A 22,870-nucleotide genomic window follows, 5' to 3' on the forward strand; every position below is an offset into this window, starting at 1 on the left:
CGACCCGCCCACCTGTTGCGCCAACAAACTTAAATGCAGCGCACACTGCAGGTCTAAGGGGGCGGAGCCTAACAGCTGGATACTGTGGAGTGTCTCGTGGCGGAGATGCAACGAAACCGACTGAGAGCGAGCCTCCCCCTTTGATTCAAAGAGAAACACGGAAAACGGGATTCAGTTGTTCGGGAAAGAAAATACAGGATTAATATATAAAACAAGTTTAATTGCGTCCCGTCTGTGTGGAATATTTTTCGGCTTCCAGAGGTGTGTTCGGCGTACTCAAAGTTACCAAAAAGCTGCAAAAAACGTACTAGTGAACACTGAGACAGAAGGTGAGTAGTCAATGATTTTCTTTTGATGTTCGTCGTTGTTGCTAGCTAGACCCTTGAAGGTGAGCAGCTTTTAGCATGTGCCATGAGAAGGGATGCAGCTTACCACACATTAGATTTAACTACACATATTAGTGCAATATAGTAAAACCCCATTTTAGGTAAATGGCAGGTAAAAGTCCTGCATTTACAGATTTTCTTCCAAATAAAAGTACAACTAAATTGAGTACAAAATACACACATAATGACTAATCTCAGAATCCTATATTTACAATGCATTATTTTGTTGTAGTATATATATACTACTGGGCAGACTAATCAACTATAGGATATCATCATTTATTAAAAATATTTTGTATTAGTAGAATATGTTCCTCTTAGTTGTAGGGAAGTAGAATCAAAATAACATAAATGCTGGTGTTCAAGTAAGGCCCATGTACCTGGAAAAGTGTACTAATTGAGTCAATGTTACACATCACCAATATATACAATGTATTAGAATGACAAGCATCATCGTTGTTAAATCAGACAGTCAAATACAGTTAAACTTCCGAAAAACAACTTTTAAAATCTTGAATAGGATAACCTAGGTTTAGTCCACAACAACATTGTATAGCTCCACCAATTAGAAGAAATCTCCAGAAACAGGTTAACAGATCTAAAGCCCTACTTTTTTGTCTTTATACATTCAATTGCTGTATGCTTTACATAAACATGCTAGGGAGACTTGCTCTGATTTCTCTAACTGGCAGAGCTTGATGAAGATTGCTTTCGATCATTAGGTAAAGGTACTGACCTTACTCATTTCTCCCCCTCTTCTCATTCCCCAGCATAAAGGACACACCTGTCCATCTACTATCCTCTATCTTTAAGAAAATGTCGGTGGCAATGTAGATGTCAGCCACACTCAGTTAAATGTTAGTACTACCTGAGCAGATATTGCTCGGCTGGCCGAAGAGGAAAAAGAAGAAAGTGGCTGCTCAAGGTGCTGGAAGATGTCTCTCTGGATGATACTGCCCGTTAGCCTCCCAGTTCTGACCATCACTGGGATATGGGTTGTGTAAGTAGGACATTTCCTTAAAATCTGTTTCTAAAACTAAAATCAAACACAACCAAGTACCTTTTCAAGTCGGCTGCAACTGAAAAAGTGTGTACAATGCTCATCTGCCTTGGTAGTGAGTGATACTTAGTGCAAGTTTCTTTTACGTCAAGTATGTTACATCGCTTAATTATATAACAGCTTTGTAATCCTTTCTGCCAAACCAATACAGTAACCGTTTTACCAAAAGTAAAAGAAACACTAGTTTCAATTCTGCATTGTAACCCACAAGATTTTGAAAGAGACACATTTGGCCAGTAGCACGGTTTTATTAAATTCAACCAGGCACAATGATAACACCTTATCCCTGACAGATTTATAACACTTTTGCATGGAGGAACAATACACAGTGTATTCATGTGCAATGGTGTAATAAAGCACATTTGGTCCGCTATCGCACTCTGTATACACCTTTTAATAGCTTAATAGAGCCATAAACCTGATTTAACACACACTTGTTCTGCCTGCATACACATTGGACAATTTGTTTTATACAAATATAGGACTTCTGCATATATCTTTCTTAATAAATATATCAGTGTACATAACAGAATATCATCACAATTAAAATGATATTTGAACAAATTATCTTTGACATAGACTAGATGCAGTGATACCCAGGCCTTAATAGAACACATTGTAAATCTTGTTTATGTTGAGTCTAAAACCTTTTGATACCTCAGCCTGAGAGCAACACTGCATATTTACGCTGAATTCCTGGGAGTCATGGCGATCGCATGTTTAACGCTCTCCAGGAAGGATCTGGGTTTATCACCGCTCTTTTAAAGAGAGACTTGCAGGTTTGCAGTATATCTGTCTGCAGTATGGTATCTGATAGTATGTAGCAGAGAGGAAGGAGTGATTACCTTGTTGCTATGTTTTGGGCTGACAGCTCTCTCCTCTCTGCTCTGTTGTTTCTATGGGAGAAGGAATGCTCACCTCAAAAAGGGGAGAGAGACAGATGGCCTAATTCCAGATTGTAGCAGTCTATGATGAGTTGCTTGGGGAGTTTTCAGTCTAATCAGATGCCAAAGCTGAGATCTTGCACACCAATTACTAGTGTTTGTGAACATGGCTGCTTCACAGTCTAATCAGGAGTGTGTGTTCAGGTGTGCAGGGCTTTGCACAAAGGACATGGTGGAGCTGCTAATGTTGCTTTAGACTATAGACTGTTTGCGTCACACTCAGACAAATACAAAGTTGGAGTACATGCAGGTGAAAATCAGTGCTAGCTTTGCCCATTTAGTTCTTGTTTTGACAATTGTTTCTGAGGTAGTAAGATATCTGAGCTAAGATGCCAAATGCTGCCTAATGCTGCCTAGTGTCATTCCCTTTTTTAAACCCGCTTCCTTCCCGTTACCTCGACAATGGCGCCTTGTTTCTAAGAGCAGTCAAGGGTCCTTTTCCAGACTGGAGGAATGTCAAAGGATGTGACATGTTATGTAACTCCCTCTTTCACTGTGGGCGAATGGGTGGGAGTAAGGTAAATATTGGAGGGCGGTCATAGTAAGCAGAACTTTCACTCAGCATCTGGAGGCCATGCCCAGTGTACGAAATGTCTGTGTGCAGGCAGAAGAAGATTTCTGACCCTCCCAGGACCTTTGATTCTTCTCCTGAGTTAGGAGTTAAGCAGTTTTGCTTTAGTTTAATAGTACTTTACATTTTAGGCGCTACAGCAAACAGCCAGAGAAGCGACTGGAGCTTAGTCCATACTACTAAAATAAATTCACAGTTTGTGCATCACACCCTTTCCTGTGGTTTCTGATATGTTGTTTTTTTGCTCAGTTTTATGGGAATTCTAACTGTCAACATCAGATCCTTCTGTAAAAGTCCTTATCCTAAATAAAACAACATGGCTTTTTCCATCTATATTTTGCTCAAAGGCATGCAATTAGAGTTTACTACCACTGCTGAGCTTCGATAGAGGTCTAATTATGTAAAAAAGCCTATTATTACTCAGACTCCCCCGAGCGCAGAAAGCACCAGTTTAGTTTCACATAGTGCTAAAAAAGACCGCTCTATTTAGAAATGTCCCAGAAAGGCCCTGCTGCTGTTTTATATTTGGAAGCTGACCAAACAAAACAAGTTTCCTTGGAAGTTGTGGAAAATGTGATCACTTCAGCTGGCTGCAGTTACTTTTCCTACATCTTTCCCCCTTGGTAAGTATAGTAGTATCATTGTATTGGAGCACTGGAACCTTCTACCTGATGGCGGTGGGCTTCCTCGCTGCATTATGCAAGAGTAGCATCTGGCTTGTATACCTTTCACATGCCACTCGTGCCTCCCTCTTCCCTTAGTCAGTACCCAAACAAATAATGTAATCTTCATTCAATTATGCCTTTCACTTGCTCACACTTGAGTCTGAAACTGTGAAAATTAGGAAGCCACAAATAAACACTCCAACATGTTGATTTTCTCCCAGTAATTATTTATCTTAGGTTGGACTTGATATCTATTGGTTTTAAGTCTCGTTAATGGATTTTTTTGTAATAATTATAGTTTAACTTGACCTTTTTATGTGTAGGATTTTATGAAAGATCCTCTAGTGTAGTGTAATACAGTGCAGAGCGGATGACTGTGAAATAACGCCAAATTGAATACTTAACACAAGCTTTCACGTGTAAAAGAAAATGCATTCATTTATAAAGTACCGAAATAACAGATCTATTACACTGAACAAAAATATAAACGCAACACTTTTGTTTTTGCTCCCATTTTTCATGAGATGAACTCAAAGATCTAAAACATTTTCTATATACACAAAATAACAATTTCTCTCAAATATTGTTCACAAATCTGAAATAATCTGTGATAGTGAGCACTTCTCCTTTACCGAGATAATCCATCCCACCTCACAGGCGTGGCATATCAAGATGCTGATTAGACAGCATGATTATTGCACAGGTGTGCCTTAGGGTGGCCACAATAAAAGGCCACTCTGAAACATGCATTTTTGCTTTATTGGGGGGGTCTGGGGGGGTCCGAAAACCAGTCAGTATCTGGTGTGAGGGTTAGGGTTAGGGTTAGGGTAATGTTGTGAACCGAGTGGCCTGTGTTCATCGTCCATAACATACGGCTGCCCGTACCATAACTCCACCACCACCTTGGGCCACTCGATTCACAACATTTCGGCAAAGGAGAAGTGCTCACTATCACAGATTTTTTCAGATTTGTGAACAATATTTGAGAGAGAACGTTATTTTTTGTATGTAGAAAATGTTTTAGATGATTGAGTTCATCTCATGAAAAATGGGAGCAAAAAAGAAAGCGTTGCGTTTATATTTTTGTTCAGTGTATAACCATATGATGTAGGGGGGGGGGGGGGGGACTTCTTTACCTGATATTTCTAGTTATGTACCCACAACTATAATATAATTGTAACTATATATCTGTGTGGTACTATATTTTTACAACATTGAAGTCAGTCATTTTAAAGCGTCAGACCTTGCACTCTATAGTTTGACACTCAAATTTCACTAATCGATTTGAATATTATAAACACCACCATTTGTAACTCATATAATAGGTCTTGCTTCCAATAAATATAGTCTTACTTGTGTTTATGTGTGTTGACACGAGGGCCTGTGCTTGTTAGTGTCTTTTGGGGAGCAGGTGTGTGTGCGCCTTTATGATATCACTCCGTCGTTCAAAGAGTGATTTGGATACTATCGACCCCGGAAACATTTGTAACTGGTATTTAACCTCCTACTGAACCAGGACTGCTTTCACAAATCTGGATAGATAGTCTCTGTGTCTGTCTCTGACCGTCTGTCTTCCCATCTTTCTTCTAGCAGTTAAAAATATTATTTTTTATCAGTGTTGACAGCATGTGTGTTCGGAAATAGCGAGGGGATAAGGTGACAATTGCTTTTCCTTCCAGAGTTTCCCTTTTCGTCCCTCCAGTCCTGACATGTCCATCTTGAAACACAATATGGAGGATGATGTTGATCCAAAAGTACACTTATATCAAAATATCTTCAATAATATGTGTTTCTATCTTTGGATCTTCTGGCCATTGACCTCGTAGTGGATGTCGGTGGTCAGTGACCTGACTAAACATCACTGTTGGATATCAGCAGTTATTAAACCAGTTGTGAAAGACAAACAAGTCTTTTGACCTCTGAGTCCTAGATAGAGAGATAAGAACAATCGAATGTCAGGTCGTCTGGCCCTACAGGTTTAACAAAATCAGTGGAAGGTCAGACTGGCAGGATATGATCAAATGACATTTTGGTAGTAAAAGTGTAGTCATGGGCTATGTTACTAAGACAACAGCGTAGATAAAGACTCCACTGTTATTTGCGTATTATTAGAACCTTATTCTAAATGTTTTACTTTTTCACTCACTTGAGACGATTTACAATATACCAACATTGTTTATTTTTTCCCGGCTAATCATACTATTTATATTTCAGGTACGCCATGGCCCTGTACAATCAACATGTCTGCCCTGTGGATAACTGGTATGTTGATCAATTAGACTGTATGCTGCTTTATTTGACCTCTGATGATCCCACAAACTCAATCCTTGCCATCTGGTGATCCCTCGTGGTCCCTGTTTTTCTTCGTCATTTTTTATTATTTTACAGATTAACTATTTATTCCAAACTTACTAAGAACAAATGTGATGGTAATTATTCGAAATGCGTCTGCAATTGGTGATTTAACAGCAGGAATAAAGTTGTACTAATATTTCTAAAGCTTAAATAAATATGATTGTTCAACAAAAGTTTGTTTATAAATATGACCTTTTTATTGTGTGCACAAATGAACATGTATGTTTTGATGTTCCAGGTTGTACAACCAATCATGTGAAGAGGATCTGTATTTGCAGAGCGGGCCAACCTTGTGCTGCACGCTAGACAATGTACCTCTCATAAGGTCAGTGAGACTCCCCCCCCCCCCCCCCACACACACACCTCTATCTGTCTCTTTTCTGTCTTATTTTTCTCGTTTCTGTCTGGTAGTTAAACAACAACAAGGAACACTGTCCCATTGTTTAACCTGACCCTTGTCGAAGTGTGTGTGTGTGTGTGTGTGTGTGTGTGTGTGTGTGTGTGTGTGTGTGTGTGTGTGTGTGTGTGTGTGTGTGTGTGTGTGTGTGTGTGTGTGTGTGTGTGTGTGTGTGTGTGTGTGTGTGTGTGTGTGTGTGTGTGTGTGTGTGTGTGTGTGTGTGTGTGTGTGTGTGTGTGTGGAGAAAATAACAACTCAGGGCTGAGTATCCTGCCTGCCACCGTGGCAGTTCAGAGGCGAAGCATTGGTCTGCACTTTACCAAGTAAACACACACACAGGCGTCGGCTTACACTTGGGAGGAAATCTAGACACTCCCGCTCTTTTGTGCAGCTTTTATTCAAACTGGGCTTTCATCATCAAAGGCCAAGTGTATCATCTGAATACTTTAGTTTCTTTATCAAATCTGGAGTAAATAGTTAGAGAAGGCCATAAAAAAAATCACTATCTTGACACATGCGCAAGATTATGTAAACGGAAATATTAAGTAGGCCTCAAACTATTTATGTACCTATACGTAACATCAGAGATGTTGCTAACTATCCTCACCAATGCAGTGCTGCTGTTGTTCTGTCATTTGCAATTTAGTTGGAAGGTGAGAGAGATTCAAATGTTCCAGTTTATAACTATATATTCAGCTACATCATATGCTGTTTGAGTAGGTCAGTAATAGACGGAAATCGAACTATGTCAAATAAAATCGACAAAATATACATAATCCCCAATCAAAATCCTAAATGCATCTCAGAATTGTTTCAAAGGCATGGTTGTGAGAATAAGCTTACTGAATGTGTGTGTGTGACCGCAGTCAGCTGAGGAGGCTTTGGTTTTGCATGAGGCAGGATCTCGGGCACAGACGGCCTGTGTTTACTGTCTTCTGCTTTCCCCTCCTACAAACATTTCCCATTCCTAGAGTGGAGTATTCAGTAGGTGAAAAGTCAAAGCCTTAATGTTGGTATATGAGGAAGTGTGCCCCCCACCCCCACACCACCCCCCCTTTTCCTTTGTTGCATGGGCAGAACTACATATCTGACAACATGCTTTATTGCACAACAAAGGAGATGAATTAGTGTTTCTGTTGCTGTGGACTGTGCGTAGGTTGTTAACAGTAGTCCTCTGATTTATTTCTGTCTACTTTATCTTGCAGTAAATGTGGAACTCTTCCCCCGGAGAGCTGCTTCTTCAGCCTGATCTGCAGCACAGGCTCATTCATGGGTAAGCATCATGTGCACACACAAACATTTTACATACATACATGAGGGCAGGGGAATATAGTGAAGTCCCATATCACAATGTTTGACCTCAAAAAGGATATTGTGGGGTTTGCTATTGGTGCTTTTACAAACTATTTACACATACACAATTTTGGATACATACCATCAGTAATGGGGATGTAATAATTAATAACAAAATCTGTCATCTTCAAAATGCTTGCTTTTTGAGACAAGCTGGCAAAACACAAACATACTCAGGTTACTATTATATAAAAAGGAAACTGGCTAACCCTCACAATTCAAACCTGGAACAATCATAATTTTGTATCATAAATCATTAATTAACTATCAAATAATTGAAATTCTGTTGATCGACTGATAGTTTTATTACTATATATAATATCCAATCCAAAGTACATAAATATAGGATACATGAGTAATAAGAAGCATCGCTTTCTTTTATAAGTTATTCATTAAAAATATATAAATCGGTTCTGCAGAAGTGACTAGTTTCTTGTCTTGTTGGTACTAAATGTAGTTTTTATGAACAGTTATTTTGCCTAAGTTGAGACTGAGAGTAGCATTAGTTTTGTTGCCCTTTTTAAGAATGCCAGTCTGTGCAAAACATATAACCACACTGACCAAAAGCCAGTGAAAACCTTGCATGTTGTCATATCTAAATAAAGGGGGAGGTAAAAGGACAACAACATACGCTTCAGAATGTTTTATACAGCCTCCAACACATACATGCTGAGTGTGTATTTTCAAAGGGACAAGGGAAACATGCATGATATGAAAGTGAGGGAATGAGCGCCCGTGTGCAGGTCTGTATGAGTCTACACATGCTGTTCCCTGTGTTAACTGCCTGCCTGACTATCCTGATCCAGTTAATGTTTCCCAGCTGTGGCTTAGACATGTTCAGTGTGTGTATGCACTTATATAAAGCGGGGGATAGGTCCCTTTGCCTAGTTTGTCTTCTCATCAGGAGCCTCCGTGCCTTCAGCAGCTATTTAAGGCCTGTGTGATCGGCCGGCTGTGGACTGTTGCTTCTGAAAGGCAAGCAGAGAAAGTCTCATGATGAGACCATGATCCTCAAAACAAGCTGTATGCTGTGTGTTTTTGACATCTTAATTACAGCTATACTCTTTGGCTGTGACAATAATAGGGGAGCCTTTCTCTGTGTATGTGTGTGTTTATATAGAGTGAGACTGTGCGTGAGAGATCCAGGCAGCAGACGGTTGCAGCTCAGTGTGAAGGCCTGCTCAGGCAGCAGTGAAAGTCTTACATTGGAGCAGCTCTGTTAGCAATCCATGACCCCTGAACCACAGCAGTTCACCCCTGTGCACATAAAGGTGTTTGTGTAAGAGAAAGACAGGTCGGCTAAGCACTGCACTGTGAAAAACAAAAAATTGAATTTCCGTATCCAGCACTTGGTGTTGCTTATTTGAAGCTAATGCTCTAGCACTTAAAATGGTTTGTCTTATTACAAGATTATTGCTGTTTTAAGTTATTCATAGTTGATTCCTCTTTAAGTTGCACGGTTAAAAGCGTGAGCTAAATTAAATGTAATGTGATATGATAATGCTGTTGAGTATACAAACATGTAGAAAATCGATTTAGAAAAGTTAGTTGGCAACTTAAAGGGGACCTATCATGCAAAATGCACTTTGTGATGTCTTTTATACATATGTGTCCCTGGTGCATCAGGGAACTCACGCAGCGTCAGAAAATAAAACCCTCTCTTTTCCTCCGTACCCAAATCTTTTAAAAACGGGTGTACAACGAGCGGATACAGATTTCCATCCGAACTGACGTCAAATTGGCAGCGGACCCACTGAAAGTTGCTATCAGAAACAATGCCTGACGTGTTTTGGACTTCTTTGTTTACATTAGCAAGCCTCGCTAACACTCAGAGCTAACCTGTACTGAAGAGCACATGTGTTTAAAAAGTAGGAAATAAAAAAGGAAATCACCTTGTGATAAACCTGCAAGAGAAAAAAGCATTTGAGCTCCATACTATTTCAGAATAATCCTTGACGTGGTTTAAACAGGATGGCGTTTTATCACAACCGAATGTAACTTTATCTCCGGTAGAATTCTGATCAAGCATTAGCTCCGCCTCCTCTTATTTATCTTTTTCAATCTTAGGACCCAAAATCTGCGTTTCTCTAACAGGGCTGCAAAAGAGGGGAATGAGCAGAATGAGGCATGGCTACAATGGGTTAACTGTTCGGTATTTTGTTATTATTTTTTTCAAAATACCGAACAGTTAACCCATTATAGCCATATACAATATGGCTACAATGGGTTATACAATATTTTTTTATATAGGTATGGGTTTTATATAGGTATGGCCCTACAATATATTTTTCAAATATAGCATGATAGGTCCACTTTAATGTATCTGACGAACAATTTGGCATTTCAGTGCATACAGCTTAACAAAAACGACACAAAGGTATATTGCCTGTCTTTAATGTTAACTCCGAATTGATTTAAGTGTAATTCTGTCCTTAGTAAGTGTGTTCAGCTCAGAGCTATAAATGGTGTGCTTTAAAAAAGAGAAGTCTGGAAGTACTATGTCATGGTGACACCATTGTTACTTATTTGTTATTTACGATGCAACAAATCTGCCATGATATATCAGCGTAACTGATCCATCAGTCTCGCTCTGAAGTAGAAAAAGTTTAACTTTAAAGTGCACCTGTTGTTGCACCTAGAAATAAGATCCGTCCTTTTTTGCTGGACATGTACTTTAGGTTGCGACATATCCTTTAAATCAGTCTTAAATCTGAGCACATTTGTTCCCCATCCATCAGTTTTATGATACTCAGTTTCTGACAGGCATGTAACATCCCGGCTACTTTAGAGAACTATATATCTTTGTGTTATGTGAAGGCATTGTATTATTATATAAACAATGGTTTGAGTTTTTGGGCGGCAGAAAAAACATGTTAATTGAATTATACAGGTATACTTAACAAAAAATCACTGTATATTATTTAAAATGTAATAATTTACTCTACTTTGGTCCTGCTGTTTTTTTTACTCATCATCCAGTCCCACACCAGCAGGCACATTTTCAAAACTGATTAAAATAATGTTGATCAGGGTTTCCCACACATAGAATATACTTGGGCGGGCCGCCCAGTTATATTAACGGCCGCCCAAGTATATTTCGCGAGCCATTTAGGTTTTTTAGTTTTTTTTATATAATTATAATTATTTTTTTATTCATCCGTGACCGCGACGCCATCTGCGGTCGATTAACTTGTGGACAATGATCCCTCGCTCTACGCCTCCTGTACCCAGTCCCGGCCATCGGGAGGACCGGGGTGTTTCCCGATGGCCTGGCCTGTTAAGTGGCCTGCCTCACACAGGGTGACTGGCTGTCTACATGATGTGGCCTGCCGACATGGCCACTGTCATACAGTTCATAAATCAAAGCCCTTGATTGGTCTCTGTCTGTCATTCAAGCTCGGGATAACCTCAGCTCAGGTGAGGTAAAGGACTCTCTGAGTGTTTAGATAGTTAACTTAGTCTAAGTCATCTCTGTGGGTCTCAAACGGTTTGGTCACCATTTATGTAACACATATTTCCATTTGAGAGGGTAGTGATTAGTAAAATATGCATGAATAAATAAATAAAAAGTTAACTAGGTGAAAAAAGGTAAGATACACTTTTAAAACTTGTTGAGAGCTAAAACTAGTATTTGCTGCTGCCTCAAAGAGGAGCAGGGAGGAGAGGAGCAGGGGGGAGAGGAGCAGGGGGGAGAGGAGGGAGACAGGAGAGGCTGATTCAGGAGCACAGACACACTCACAACGAAATGAACCAAAAATAAATAAATAAACAAGTTTCAGTGTTTTTTTCATATTGGAAATGGTATTGGTTATGGCCATGATTTTATGATTATTGAAATGTATACAGTTCTGTTCCATATAGGTGTTCCCATAGATCTAGTCTCTTTATTTCCCCCTGAAAGTGCACCAGATTGACGCATTTAACTCAAAAATGAAAAAACAATATTACCGGGGGAGCATGCCCCTGGACCCCCCTAGAGGATTTGAGGTCCACCCCCACTTAAAATCACATTGATATGTTCCTAAATACATTTACAATTTTTTTTAAATAGTAACCCATGTTTATTTGTGGGTAGTACCCATGTTGTTGCACGTCACCTCAACCCCCCCCCCCCCGCTACCACCACCCCCCCCAAGTATATTTCAGATCTGTGGGAAACACTGTTGATTATACAAAGGTTCAAATCTAAAACCAAAAATAGAAGAAAACATAGGAATTCATTGTAAATACAGCTACAAAAATGAGGGCTTCCTTGGGATTATTAAACATTTTCTTTACTGTCAAGCGAGTCTGATCTCGGCGTGTGTTAATACCTGTTGTATTGTAAGTTATTAAGGCTCTACAAAAGCGGGCTAAGCAGTCAAGGCATGTGGCTATACAAGAGGCTATTGTAAATAACTAGTGTTTAGCTTCTTAGCCTATTGATTTATGTCTCGCTTTGTGCCTGCTACAGTCGGCTCAGAGGTTCACTTTTATCTGGGATATCTTGCACTCCCTGGACTGCACATTGCCTCATAATTATACTTCTCGTTTTTATTCCAGGCAGTTCCCACCTCATGGCCAGTGTATACACTCTGTTTCAAAGACAATGCATGTTTTCTTTCTCAGCATGCTCCTGTGGGAGAGAATGCAGCCGTTTGTTTGGGTTGAAACATATCTACTTGAGGGGACAGCAGGGTTCTTTTAACTGCGAGGTGTGGTGTGGCTGATGGGACTTTAGTGGGAATATGCACTGGCACCGTTTGCTAACGTCTATGTGCGATTGCATAAGCCAGTCTGTGTTTGTGGCAGCAGGCTTGTGCATCAGTTACCATAAGTCCACGTTGTTGAGAGGTGACTTCCACGGAAGAGTAGCATTGGTGGGTTTGAGCCAAGCTTTTCCCCTCTGGGCTTCCTGAGTTCAGAGAAAAGGAGTGGGCGTCTGTGTGGAAGGAGATCAGAGCTTAGCAATGGCAATATGTAAACTGATTCCTTCTGTTGACAACACAATCAAATTGCCAACATCTACATCTAAATATAGTCCACACGTTTCTTTGATCAAGGCACGAGGCCAGCACCTTGCATGATAGCTTTGCCACCATCAGTGTATTAAGATGTATGTGAATGGATAATTGGAGTCAAATGATATAGTGCTGTGTCTGGTAACGTAGAAAGGCAGTATACAAATGTGTCACAGCAGCTTGTCCTAACTGTCTGAGGCCAGGTGGGCGTCAGCCATGCTGCTAACTCCTCAGACATGTAACCTTTATGCTGTGACTCATCATCACGACATGCATCCTCCAAAAGTTATTCCAGAAAACAGAATGTGCCTCAAAGGTTACAGAGCACAAATAAAGCCTAAGCATGAAGGATTTCTCCATAGAGTAATGGGAACATGTTCTTCCATGCCTTTAACCTTCAGGCCGAGCTTCCATCAGTTTAGAGAAACAACTTGATGCCAGCCAGTTCAAGCACGCTCATTTGTAATGATGAAAACTCATTTGTTTCAATAGAGAAAATCCACAGCCAACCAGTCTGCAGCAATTGGACGAAGAAGCTGTAATCTAATTAAATAAACTGCAGTTTCCTTTCTTGTCCCTTCAGCGCTACAGTGTTTTCTACATTAAAAAAACGAGGAGGGAAAAAAAGAGAATAGATTGTTACCGAGCCTGGAGACACTGCTGTGGGTTTTTCCATGATTGTAACTTAAATCACTGCCAAGAAGATTCTTAGTGCAGAGGGAAAACAAACAACAGCACTCACGCAAAAGCTGAGGCTTGAGGATCTGAACAAACATAACATTGTTATACATTTTTATAACGTAATATAATTATTGGTAATACTGTGGCACCAGATACACATGAACATTTCATCTGTTGCATTGCATGTAATATTTTGTATCTGTTTTGCCCAATAAATACAATAATATAATGAGTTTATTTTCATTTACGGTGAAAAACACAGATACCAGCTAAAATGACTGTTGGATTACAATTAATCCTATATTCCAAAATATCATAAAGTATACTCATTGTACTTTCTTGGCAGTTTGTAGAAGAAAGCCGTGCCGTTTTCACACTTTGTACTAACAGGATATTACTCAAAACTTCTTGAAATGTCTCGGTTTACTAGCCACAGACGGGCCACAGTGTATCCAAACCCTGACTCGTGGAGACAAAGCTTGACATTGTTAAGTCCTGCACTGATGTTTTTTTTCCTCTGTGACCACGGTTTCCATTTTATTCTCATTTGGCAGCACAGAACGTCTTAGAGCCCGTCTCTCACACAGATGCTGACAGATTTAAAACAACAGTTTAGTCTCCAAGAAAATATATGAGCGTCAGGTCAAGACACCAGGGGCTCCCTGTCCCCCTCTGAATGTCTCAGCCTCGTCTTTTTCCCCTCGCCCCCTTTGCCCCCCGCTTTCACCAAGCCCAGTCAGCCCTCGTGAAGCACCATCCGTGAGGAGCTAACAAAGAGACACCAAGCGGGGGTCAGCTCCTCCGTGCACCAACAATACCCCCAGTCACAGCTCATTAGCACATCCGCGGTCATCTGTCCCATACACTGTACTTCGTTTCCCCTCTTCTTTTAATCTCATGCAAGATTTAGACCAACCCCCACCCATTTAGCATTCTCACTTTCCCGCCATTTCCTGTCTTTTTAATCAGCTCCCAAGCAAGTCTTGTGTTTTTTGTGAGGTGTGCTAGTGTGTGAAATAAATTGAAGCCAGGCACGGTGAAATAATAACGCGCAATAACAACAGTGTGTAGCGGACTTTTCCAGAAACAGCATAACCTGTTACCCCTCGCTCACAGCAGTTCACTGTTCTGCTAGCGTAGTGATTTATGTAGCAACCTGTATAATTGATCAGATCCAACCATCACTGACTCATCTTGTCTTTGTCTCGTTTTGTTTCTCTTCTGTAGTTATGGTGATCGTGCTGCTCCGCTACGCCCACGTCATTGAGAAGCAACAAAATTGTGTTCTCAACACGGCGGGTCTCTCCACAGGCTGGATCTGTGCCGCTGGACTCATGATGGTGGGCAACTTCCAGGTACGAGGGTCCAGTTTACCTTCATCACACAGACATACAATGCAATTCCAAATATAGAAAATGATGAAATAGCAGGAAAGTAATGTGATACCACAAGGGAAATATAGATGAGTAAAATGACTCTCAAAATGTGAGTCAGAGTTGATTAGAAAGGTAAAGACTGTGACAGCAATTGTTAAGATTTGTGCTTTAGGTGGTTTTTACATCATTTTAAGATGAGTATTTTGATGTTTTTCTCTTTCACATGTGGTGACCTTGGTTTGAAGAATATAATAATGGCTATTTTTCATTGCACATGGCAGAATTATTATCAATACAAAGTAACCGTTAGTTTACAGCCCAGAAGAAAACTGCCTGGCATTGAAATGTCTCTTTCTCAATGACATTCAGGCCTGTGTCCATGACTCAGCTTGTTTCATTTGCTTTCATCTTCCTCAAATGACACTATTCCTCGCCCCCTCTTTATCACGTGCACACAGATACACACAGAAAAACAACTTGTATTTAAGATTAGACTTTGTACATTCAGGTGTTTTTAAAGTCTGCTCTGCTATCAGAGACACACTGTTCTCCTGCTCTCTCCGGTAGTTCAAGTGAGGAAAACTGACTTGAATTTCTCTCCTGTAGATATTTGTTCTTTGGAAAAGAATTTCATGAAGTTTACATATTTGGAGCACTGGCTCGATGCCCAGACTACAAGTAGCTTTGAGGAGACATCCTTGGTATTTTTGTAAGTTTGGGAGGGGAAGCTCAGAGATCAAATAGACACGGTTTTATTTTTTGATAAAAGGCTGGATACCTCTTTGAATGTTGTTAACATTCAGGCTTTGCCCTTCAAATTGGAAAAGACTGTTAAATAGTTCACTGTTTATGGTAAATCATGTGGGAGAGATACGAGAAGGGAGCAGACAGGTTACAGTACTAACACATGTGGGACTTTTTGAATTGCCAAAAGGCAGACCAGTTCTGAAAGAAATTCACTGTTAAAGTTCCTGTTTTTGAATGAAAACATTCCTCAGTATAAAGCAGAATAAATGTTCCTTGAGTGTATCAGATGTCATTGTTATTGTATATATCTCTGACATTTTATAGACTTAAAGATTAACCGTTGAATCTGTAAATGAATCACTAGTTACAAAAATGTATTGGGGCAACTCTGTGTCCCTTTATGATCAGACTGAGCTCATGCTGTTTGTAAGGTGTGGCCGAAGCACTCTTAACTAAATGTTGTCTATGGATGATATGACATCTTACAGTAGTTAAACAATGTTTGTCTAGAGGCCACTGTGTCCTGAGGAAGATGGAGACAAACAATAGCCGTAGAGGTGTGAGAGGTTTGCAGTGGTATTTTGTTTGAGAATGCTCAAAGGTCGTCTTCACCTTCTTCCCGCTTTTCCTTTGGGGCCTCCGCTCTGCAGAGCTGGGAGGAATTACACGGGAAGGGCCAGGGGGAAGTGAGTCATCAGGTCTGGCCATGCATGGAGAGGAGCAAGGCAGACAGGGTGTGTGAGGCTGAGGCCCTCTGTAACCAATCACAGGCCTCGCTCACAGACATCACATGGCTTATAGTCGAGGCATTCCAGTGGGATGGAAATAGAGATGTCATTGAAGATGATTACACTTTTTAAACCGCATGACAACATAAATTCTGTTGTCAAAATCAAGCCCAGGCTCAAAAGAATAATGACACAGCATCCCCTGGCAAACAATGGAGAGTCAGAGGAGAGAACAGCAGCCAAAATCTGATGAACCCAACAGAGAAAAGGGAGAGAAAGTAGCAGAAACACAACACGTATGTAGCTGTGGGTTACGTAAAGGCTTTGGCAGAGCAGATGTGGTGCGGCCGCTGGGGCTTTTCCTGTCAGGTGGTCTGATGGTTTGGGCAGAGAAGCACATAACTAGATGATGGAAAAGCACATCGCTGCCAGACAGAGGTCCACGAGAGGGACACGGCTAGTTCATGAGCTGCCGTCAGGAGGAGGAGGAGAGAGAGGAAGATGACGTACAGATGATGCTGACTGTCGGTGCCGTTCAACTGCATCCTAAAGGATTGCAGTCCGTTTAAGAAATATTGTTTTTTGAAAAGCACTGATGGTTGTGTAAAGTATTAGAAACAATGTCCAAGGAATCATGGCTAACATTTGAAAGCATATGTTATGTGCATGAATATGTCTCTGGTGATTATAGATATAAATGTCATATAGGCACTTATTCAGGACCCCCTTTTTGTCCGTCTGCTTGAATGGCTTTTGCAATATGTGGTTGTGAAATTTCTGTTACAGATGTTGGCAGCCGTTTGGTTCAGCAGTTGTGGTTTCAACGGTCAAGTCAAAAGAGTTTCACTTTTTGTTCAATTTCCAGATAATGAAAACTGACGCTGACAGAGAGCTGGATGTCTGTTGGGAACATGTGCTACATCCTCACACCTCAGATTATCCTGCACACGCTCTGTATTACATTACAGTAACACACACACACACATTTAGATGATCATATGTCTATTGATTTTTTATATTGACAGGATCAATGTATTTAATAAAATGTGGTACCAATTCTTTAAAAAAATGACAGAACCGGGCAAACTCTGGTGACTTCTAGCTGCAGTAAGTTTCAGCAGTGACAGATGAAGGCAGATGCTCAGAGATGTGTAGTTTCCCATGAACACATGTTTCCATATTGAAAGCACACTAAAGTGTGAAAACCTCCATACAAAAGAACAGCAAAGGTTTACTTTGATGCCGCGACGGCTCATTAAGCCATCAGGTAATGACCACGATAGTGATATAATCTGTGACACCAGGCAGCACACAAGCAGTACAAACCCCTGAGGAGTGTTGGATTATTTAAATATACTGTCTATGCCTAATCTGCTGGTTATATTCTTGAGACAAAAGTTGTTTGATATATTAAACATCTGAAAAGGAAACATTCTGCAAAAAACAAAACGGGAGTTAAAACCGGAAGTTACCAGAAGGAGAACGGAGCATATGGTTGTTATTGCATGGGTGTGGGTTTTTCCATTACTGTGTACAGTGAGTAACAGATTGGCAGTACACTCAGACCCTGCAGTGCCAGTTTGATGTAGTTCCTGTAAATGGAGATGGTGATGCAGTTGAAAAAATAGGATTTTGTAACAGCCACTTTAGTATGAAAGCTAAAACAATAAACTGCTGTTTGAGCAAAGGCATGTGGAAACATGTGTGAAAGAGCTTGCTGTGATTTATTTTTCCACTCCTGTAAAAATAAGACTAATGGTGTGTGCGGTTTTTTCATATTGATTGTATGGATAACTTACTTTCAAGGATTAGCCTACTGGACAGGAATGTTCTGTATGTACTCACCAGTATCGTGTGTGTGTGTGTGTGTGTGTGTGTGTGTGTGTGTGTGTGTGTGTGTGTGTGTGTGTGTGTGTGTGTGTGTGTGTGTGTGTGTGTGTGTGTGTGTGTGTGTGTGTGTGTGTGTGTGTGTGTGTGTGTGTGTGTGTGTGTGTGTGTGTGTGTGTGTGTGTGTGTGTGTGTGTGTGTGTGTGTGTGTGTGTGTGTGTGTGTGTGTGTGTGTGTGTGTGTGTGTGTGTGTGTGTGTGTGTGTGTGTGTGTGTGTGTGTGTGTGTGTGTGTGTCACATGCTCCTGAGCACCTCTTTTGTGTATTGTTTCTCATCGTTCTTGTGACCAGTAGGGGACAGCAGGCGTTTTGTTGAGTTGCTACCCGCTAGCGCTTACTTTAATGCTCTCGTTTCCACGTATTCTTCTTTTAGCTCCTTACAAAAGAAGCCTAAGAAAGTATTACACAACAATAAATAATCCGACCCAACTGCCTGATGCAGAAGCTGTCTGCTAGTTCCTACATGTCAGCTGCCGACTTTGTGTATAAACTTTTTTCTCACCCATTTTTTATTTAACCACGTTTTATCTCCTCTTGTCTCCTTTCTTTTCTACCCAAGGTGGATAATTCCAAAGTTCTCCACTATGTCGGAGCAGGCATCGCCTTCCCCACCAGCATGCTGTTTGTGTGCGTGCAGTCAGCTCTGACTTACCGACTGGCCAAGACCCAGGGGGAGTACAACGTGGCCCACCTGCGGCTCTGCATGACCCTGCTGACCTTCGTAGCCTTGGTGCTCAGTATCCTCCAGCCACTGACAGATGGCAGCCTTCAAGGCCGTATAGTGCTTTAGCATAGAGCTTATTACTGCCAGAGACATCAGGTCCGGTATGTAATGTCAAATCGTTTGTTATAGGCCTTTTTTTAAGTCTTTTACAGCTTTACTGTGAGTAGACTCAAATGTTTACAATATATATGTTATGGTGCATGCTTTTAAACACAGTCATGGCTGTGAAAACGTGCCATTTTGAGGAATATTTCTTAGATAATTTCTTATATACCTTACACCAGGGGTAGCCCACACGTTAACTATCTTAGTAAGTACGATGTGATACTGAGTATATAAAGTGGGCACAGCATGTGGATTATATAAAAAAATTACCCGAATGTATACTACATAAACAAGAAAATCAAAAAATGCAATTGGAGCCTACGGGACATACCCAACTGCATCCAAAATGCATTTCAGCTCTTCAGGCTTTCCAATATGGATGTATAGAAGCAGTCGACGTGAATAATGAATCATTGGATAAGATAAATACAAATGATGGCTAGTGACAATGTTGTACAGTCAAGAGGAAAAATGTGAAAACTTCCATATTCTGTAAAAAATATTTAAAACTAAACTATTTAATAACATATAGAACAAATATGTATTTGACTGTAAGGGGTAGTGTTGATTTGTGAAAACGAAATCAGGTGGTGGTCCGGTACAACCGTCTGATGCAGCCCTACTGAAAGGAGTTTGAATCTGATCAATGTCAGCCTGTCTGCACATTGACTTACATGTCTTCTCACCGCTCTGCTGTTGTTGACCTTAACAGTGTTCTCAGGTGGTGTGTTTTTCTGTCAGGAGAGCTTCGTCCTTCAACACGCGTCGGCCATCTTTGAATGGTTGTTCTGCGTCATCATCATGCTGTTTTACGGGACTTTTGCCTTTGAGTTTGCCGGCATGTCATCAGATACCATGGTGGTGCTGGCTCGAGGGACCCTGGGACCTGCTGGGAGAGAACACAAAGTGGACGCACTGGGACCCCTGGGAGGGCCCCTTACTCACTCACAGCCACACCCACACCAACCTGAAAACATGTCCATACTGTAGCCTGCTGGCTCACCTCGATGCCACACAGATGGCTTGTATCATCCTTTCAAACTCTGGTTGTTGAATAAGTTGAATTATTCATTTCCAGCCGTGTTCGTCTGAAGCTTTGAAATGAACCAGGCCAGTGCCGCTCATGGCAGAGTGGATTCTACGATTTCAGCCCCAGGGGTGGGGAGCTAAGCTTGTGTTGTGCACACATAAGAGCTCGGTGTCTCAAGAACTTTGTATTTTGCACATTGCACAAGTGTAAAACCAGACTTCCTCCCGACGTGACAAGTAAAAGAGTCTTTTATCAATCAGATAAAGAAAATGTGCTGTTCCCCTCTGAGATAATGAAACATGTCTCAATAGTGGCCTTGGGACAGTTTCACTTCTGTTGACTTCCTGAAAGCATCATTATCTACGTAGAGGAGTGACGGCTGCTGGACGGCCGAGCTGACAGTGTTACAGCAGAGGGACAGAGAGGAGAGAGGGAAGAGGGTGTGAGGGCGACAGCGACAGCGGGAGCAAGGTCATGCTTGTCTTTCCCTCGAGAGAATAGATTAATACAAAACATTTAAATAAACCGTGTGAAAAAGAAAAGTAAAAGAATGTCTTAGTCAATCCTGCATCAAGCAATACTTTTGTTATACAATTTAAATACATTTTATGTCAAAAAATCCGTAGAATTAACATCATACTCCACGCTACATGTCTGCCTACTTCATATCGTTTTTTAAAATGTGCATCATCAACAAAATGATGTTTGAATAGCTACTCCACTTTGTTCCTGGATGCTTTGCGTGGTGTACTGTGTCCTTATTTGAACCACACCCAAAAGAAATATTAGATCTGGTGCCTCGTTATGTCAAAACGTTATGACTTAAAACCTAAACTGTTGTCTTATCCCCTTTCTGTTGGGATACATGAACCTCAAATGTATTCAACTTCCGTTCTACCAAAGAATATGAAAGAAAGATGATGCAGTGTCCAGAGGCCAAAGACGTACCAGCTAATTCAAGCCAGAGCACTGGGTTTATTGAGTTTAGTGAGCCGGCTTCACACGTCTTCCCAGCTCCTAGGAGCGCAGGTCTGCATCTCATTACTCCCCAACAAGGAGAAGCAGCACACTGTCACTGCCCTATGGACAAAGGGAAGAAGGAAGGGTTTGTAATGTTACTGAGATGCTCCGTTCTGCCTCATTGTTACTTTACAGCAGAATAAGCCAAATATCATTTTGCCTGTGGCATTGGTGCCAAAACACACGGGGCCTTATCTTGTCCCTGAGTTTATCTGTGTTTATGTTAACGTGTTCTGATGAATGAAGGCTATAGGATGGTTATAGACGTCCACTGCTTATAGTGGAGAAGCAGGGACAGGGGGTAGCATGCTTGTGAGTGCCAGGGATACCAAAACGGATATAGCTACATGTTAGATATGGCTCCCTGCTAATTGATCATTGATAATTGTATCTTCTAGTGCATTTTTTATTTTATTTGAGCCCCAAAATCATATTTTTTAAGATTTTCAAATGTAGTTTTTTATTCAATGTCTTTCTCTGACATGCAGTAATACAGAGTAAGGATTAGTGTTTATATTTTGGGAAAATGTTCAACATCTCAGTTGAAAAAGAACACACTCTGAGCTCTCTGGTGAAAAAGCAGAGCAAGCAGAGGGTTTACAGTGATAGTTAGTTAGTAGGCATTCTCAAAATATCAAACCCTCAAACCACAACCCAGTATTAAAACCGCTTCACATCCTGTCACTGAAAGACTGCATATGAATACTGTCACGAAGACTGAAGTGGAAAGCTTGTGCACGCTGCTACAGACACAACAGCAGACACACCTGTGGTCTCTTGCTTCTCCCTACTGGTCAAACTGCTTATTGCAGGTGTTGGACCAGAGCTGTAATGTTGTTGCTCCGCTCACACCAGGTCTTGTTCTCTACTTTCCACATTCAATCACCTCAAGGTTCATGCCAAGTCAGCTCTTGTATTACTTTTACATTTGCAGTGGAGCAAATTCTTGAAGAGCACTTGAACTGGGCCTGTTCTTTAATTCAGCAGCGATCTTCAGTTGCCTACCAGGTATTAATTTAAAGTCAAACTTGACCATGTGACACTAGTTTTGCAATATGCATTATTTTAAGTAAGTGATGATGGTGCTGCTCATGTGGCTCTAGCAGGAAACATTTTCATTACACATTAATGCATAGTAGCAAACTCTACAAAAGCCCTCGTTTGGATTTGAACACTACACAAATCTCTTTTGTAAAATGTTCCTTAAGACTGATTGTCATTTTGCATCCTCTTCTTTCAATGTCACACTCTTCTTTCTGTCCTCGCTCCTTCTCATTTACTGATCTGTCTGAACTTTGCACTCAGGAAAGCGTTACGACACCAGCTGCATCGTTTGATTCGCGGCAGAATGAACTCTGCTTGCTTCTGCCTTCTGTTGTTTTTTAAGGCATTTGTTCTATGACTATTTGTTATGTTTATATATGTTTTGTTATATAGGTGGTTAGCCACGATTTAATCGATTATTTTTGTTAATCAAGACTCAAGTTAAGCTTCAAAATAAACATTCCTGTATAGTAAGCTTTTGAGAATGCTTATGCTGCTCATGATGGTTAAAGATCTGCAAGAAAAACTCACCCATGTAATCAGTAGATCATTGGTGAGACTTTTCTGACAAACTAGCCTCTGTAAAGCTCACAGAAATCTGTTACTCAATACCGTTGAAATGCAAAATGCTCCCGATGTGCCTTTATATATTATTTTGATTATGAAAACCAAAGAGGTTTAGGTTGTAAATAATTATATTTGGATGAAAAGTCATATGATTGTATATTTGCCTTAATGTTGAACAAATAAAAATGTTCCAAAAACAATCATTCTCTTTATGTAATGCAATTCTATCTT

General features: G+C 40.6%; 1 protein-coding gene across 1 annotated transcript; it reads left to right on the top strand.

Annotated features, from left to right (window-relative positions):
- Window positions 1-44: 44 nt before the first annotated feature.
- Window positions 45-22,839, top strand: LOC307042604 (transmembrane protein 150A). Its single transcript, XM_079686578.1, has 8 exons — window positions 45-329; window positions 1,157-1,386; window positions 5,841-5,888; window positions 6,220-6,306; window positions 7,584-7,651; window positions 14,640-14,767; window positions 18,709-18,886; window positions 19,700-22,839. The coding sequence occupies exons 2-8, from the start codon at window positions 1,322-1,324 to the stop codon at window positions 19,966-19,968; spliced, it is 843 nt and encodes a 280-aa protein (XP_079542704.1). The 5' UTR covers window positions 45-329; window positions 1,157-1,321; the 3' UTR covers window positions 19,969-22,839.
- Window positions 22,840-22,870: the final 31 nt, after the last annotated feature.

Source organism: Notothenia rossii (genome assembly GCF_949606895.1).
Source record: "Notothenia rossii genome assembly, chromosome: 6".
In the NCBI taxonomy this organism is placed as follows: domain Eukaryota; kingdom Metazoa; phylum Chordata; class Actinopteri; order Perciformes; family Nototheniidae; genus Notothenia; species Notothenia rossii.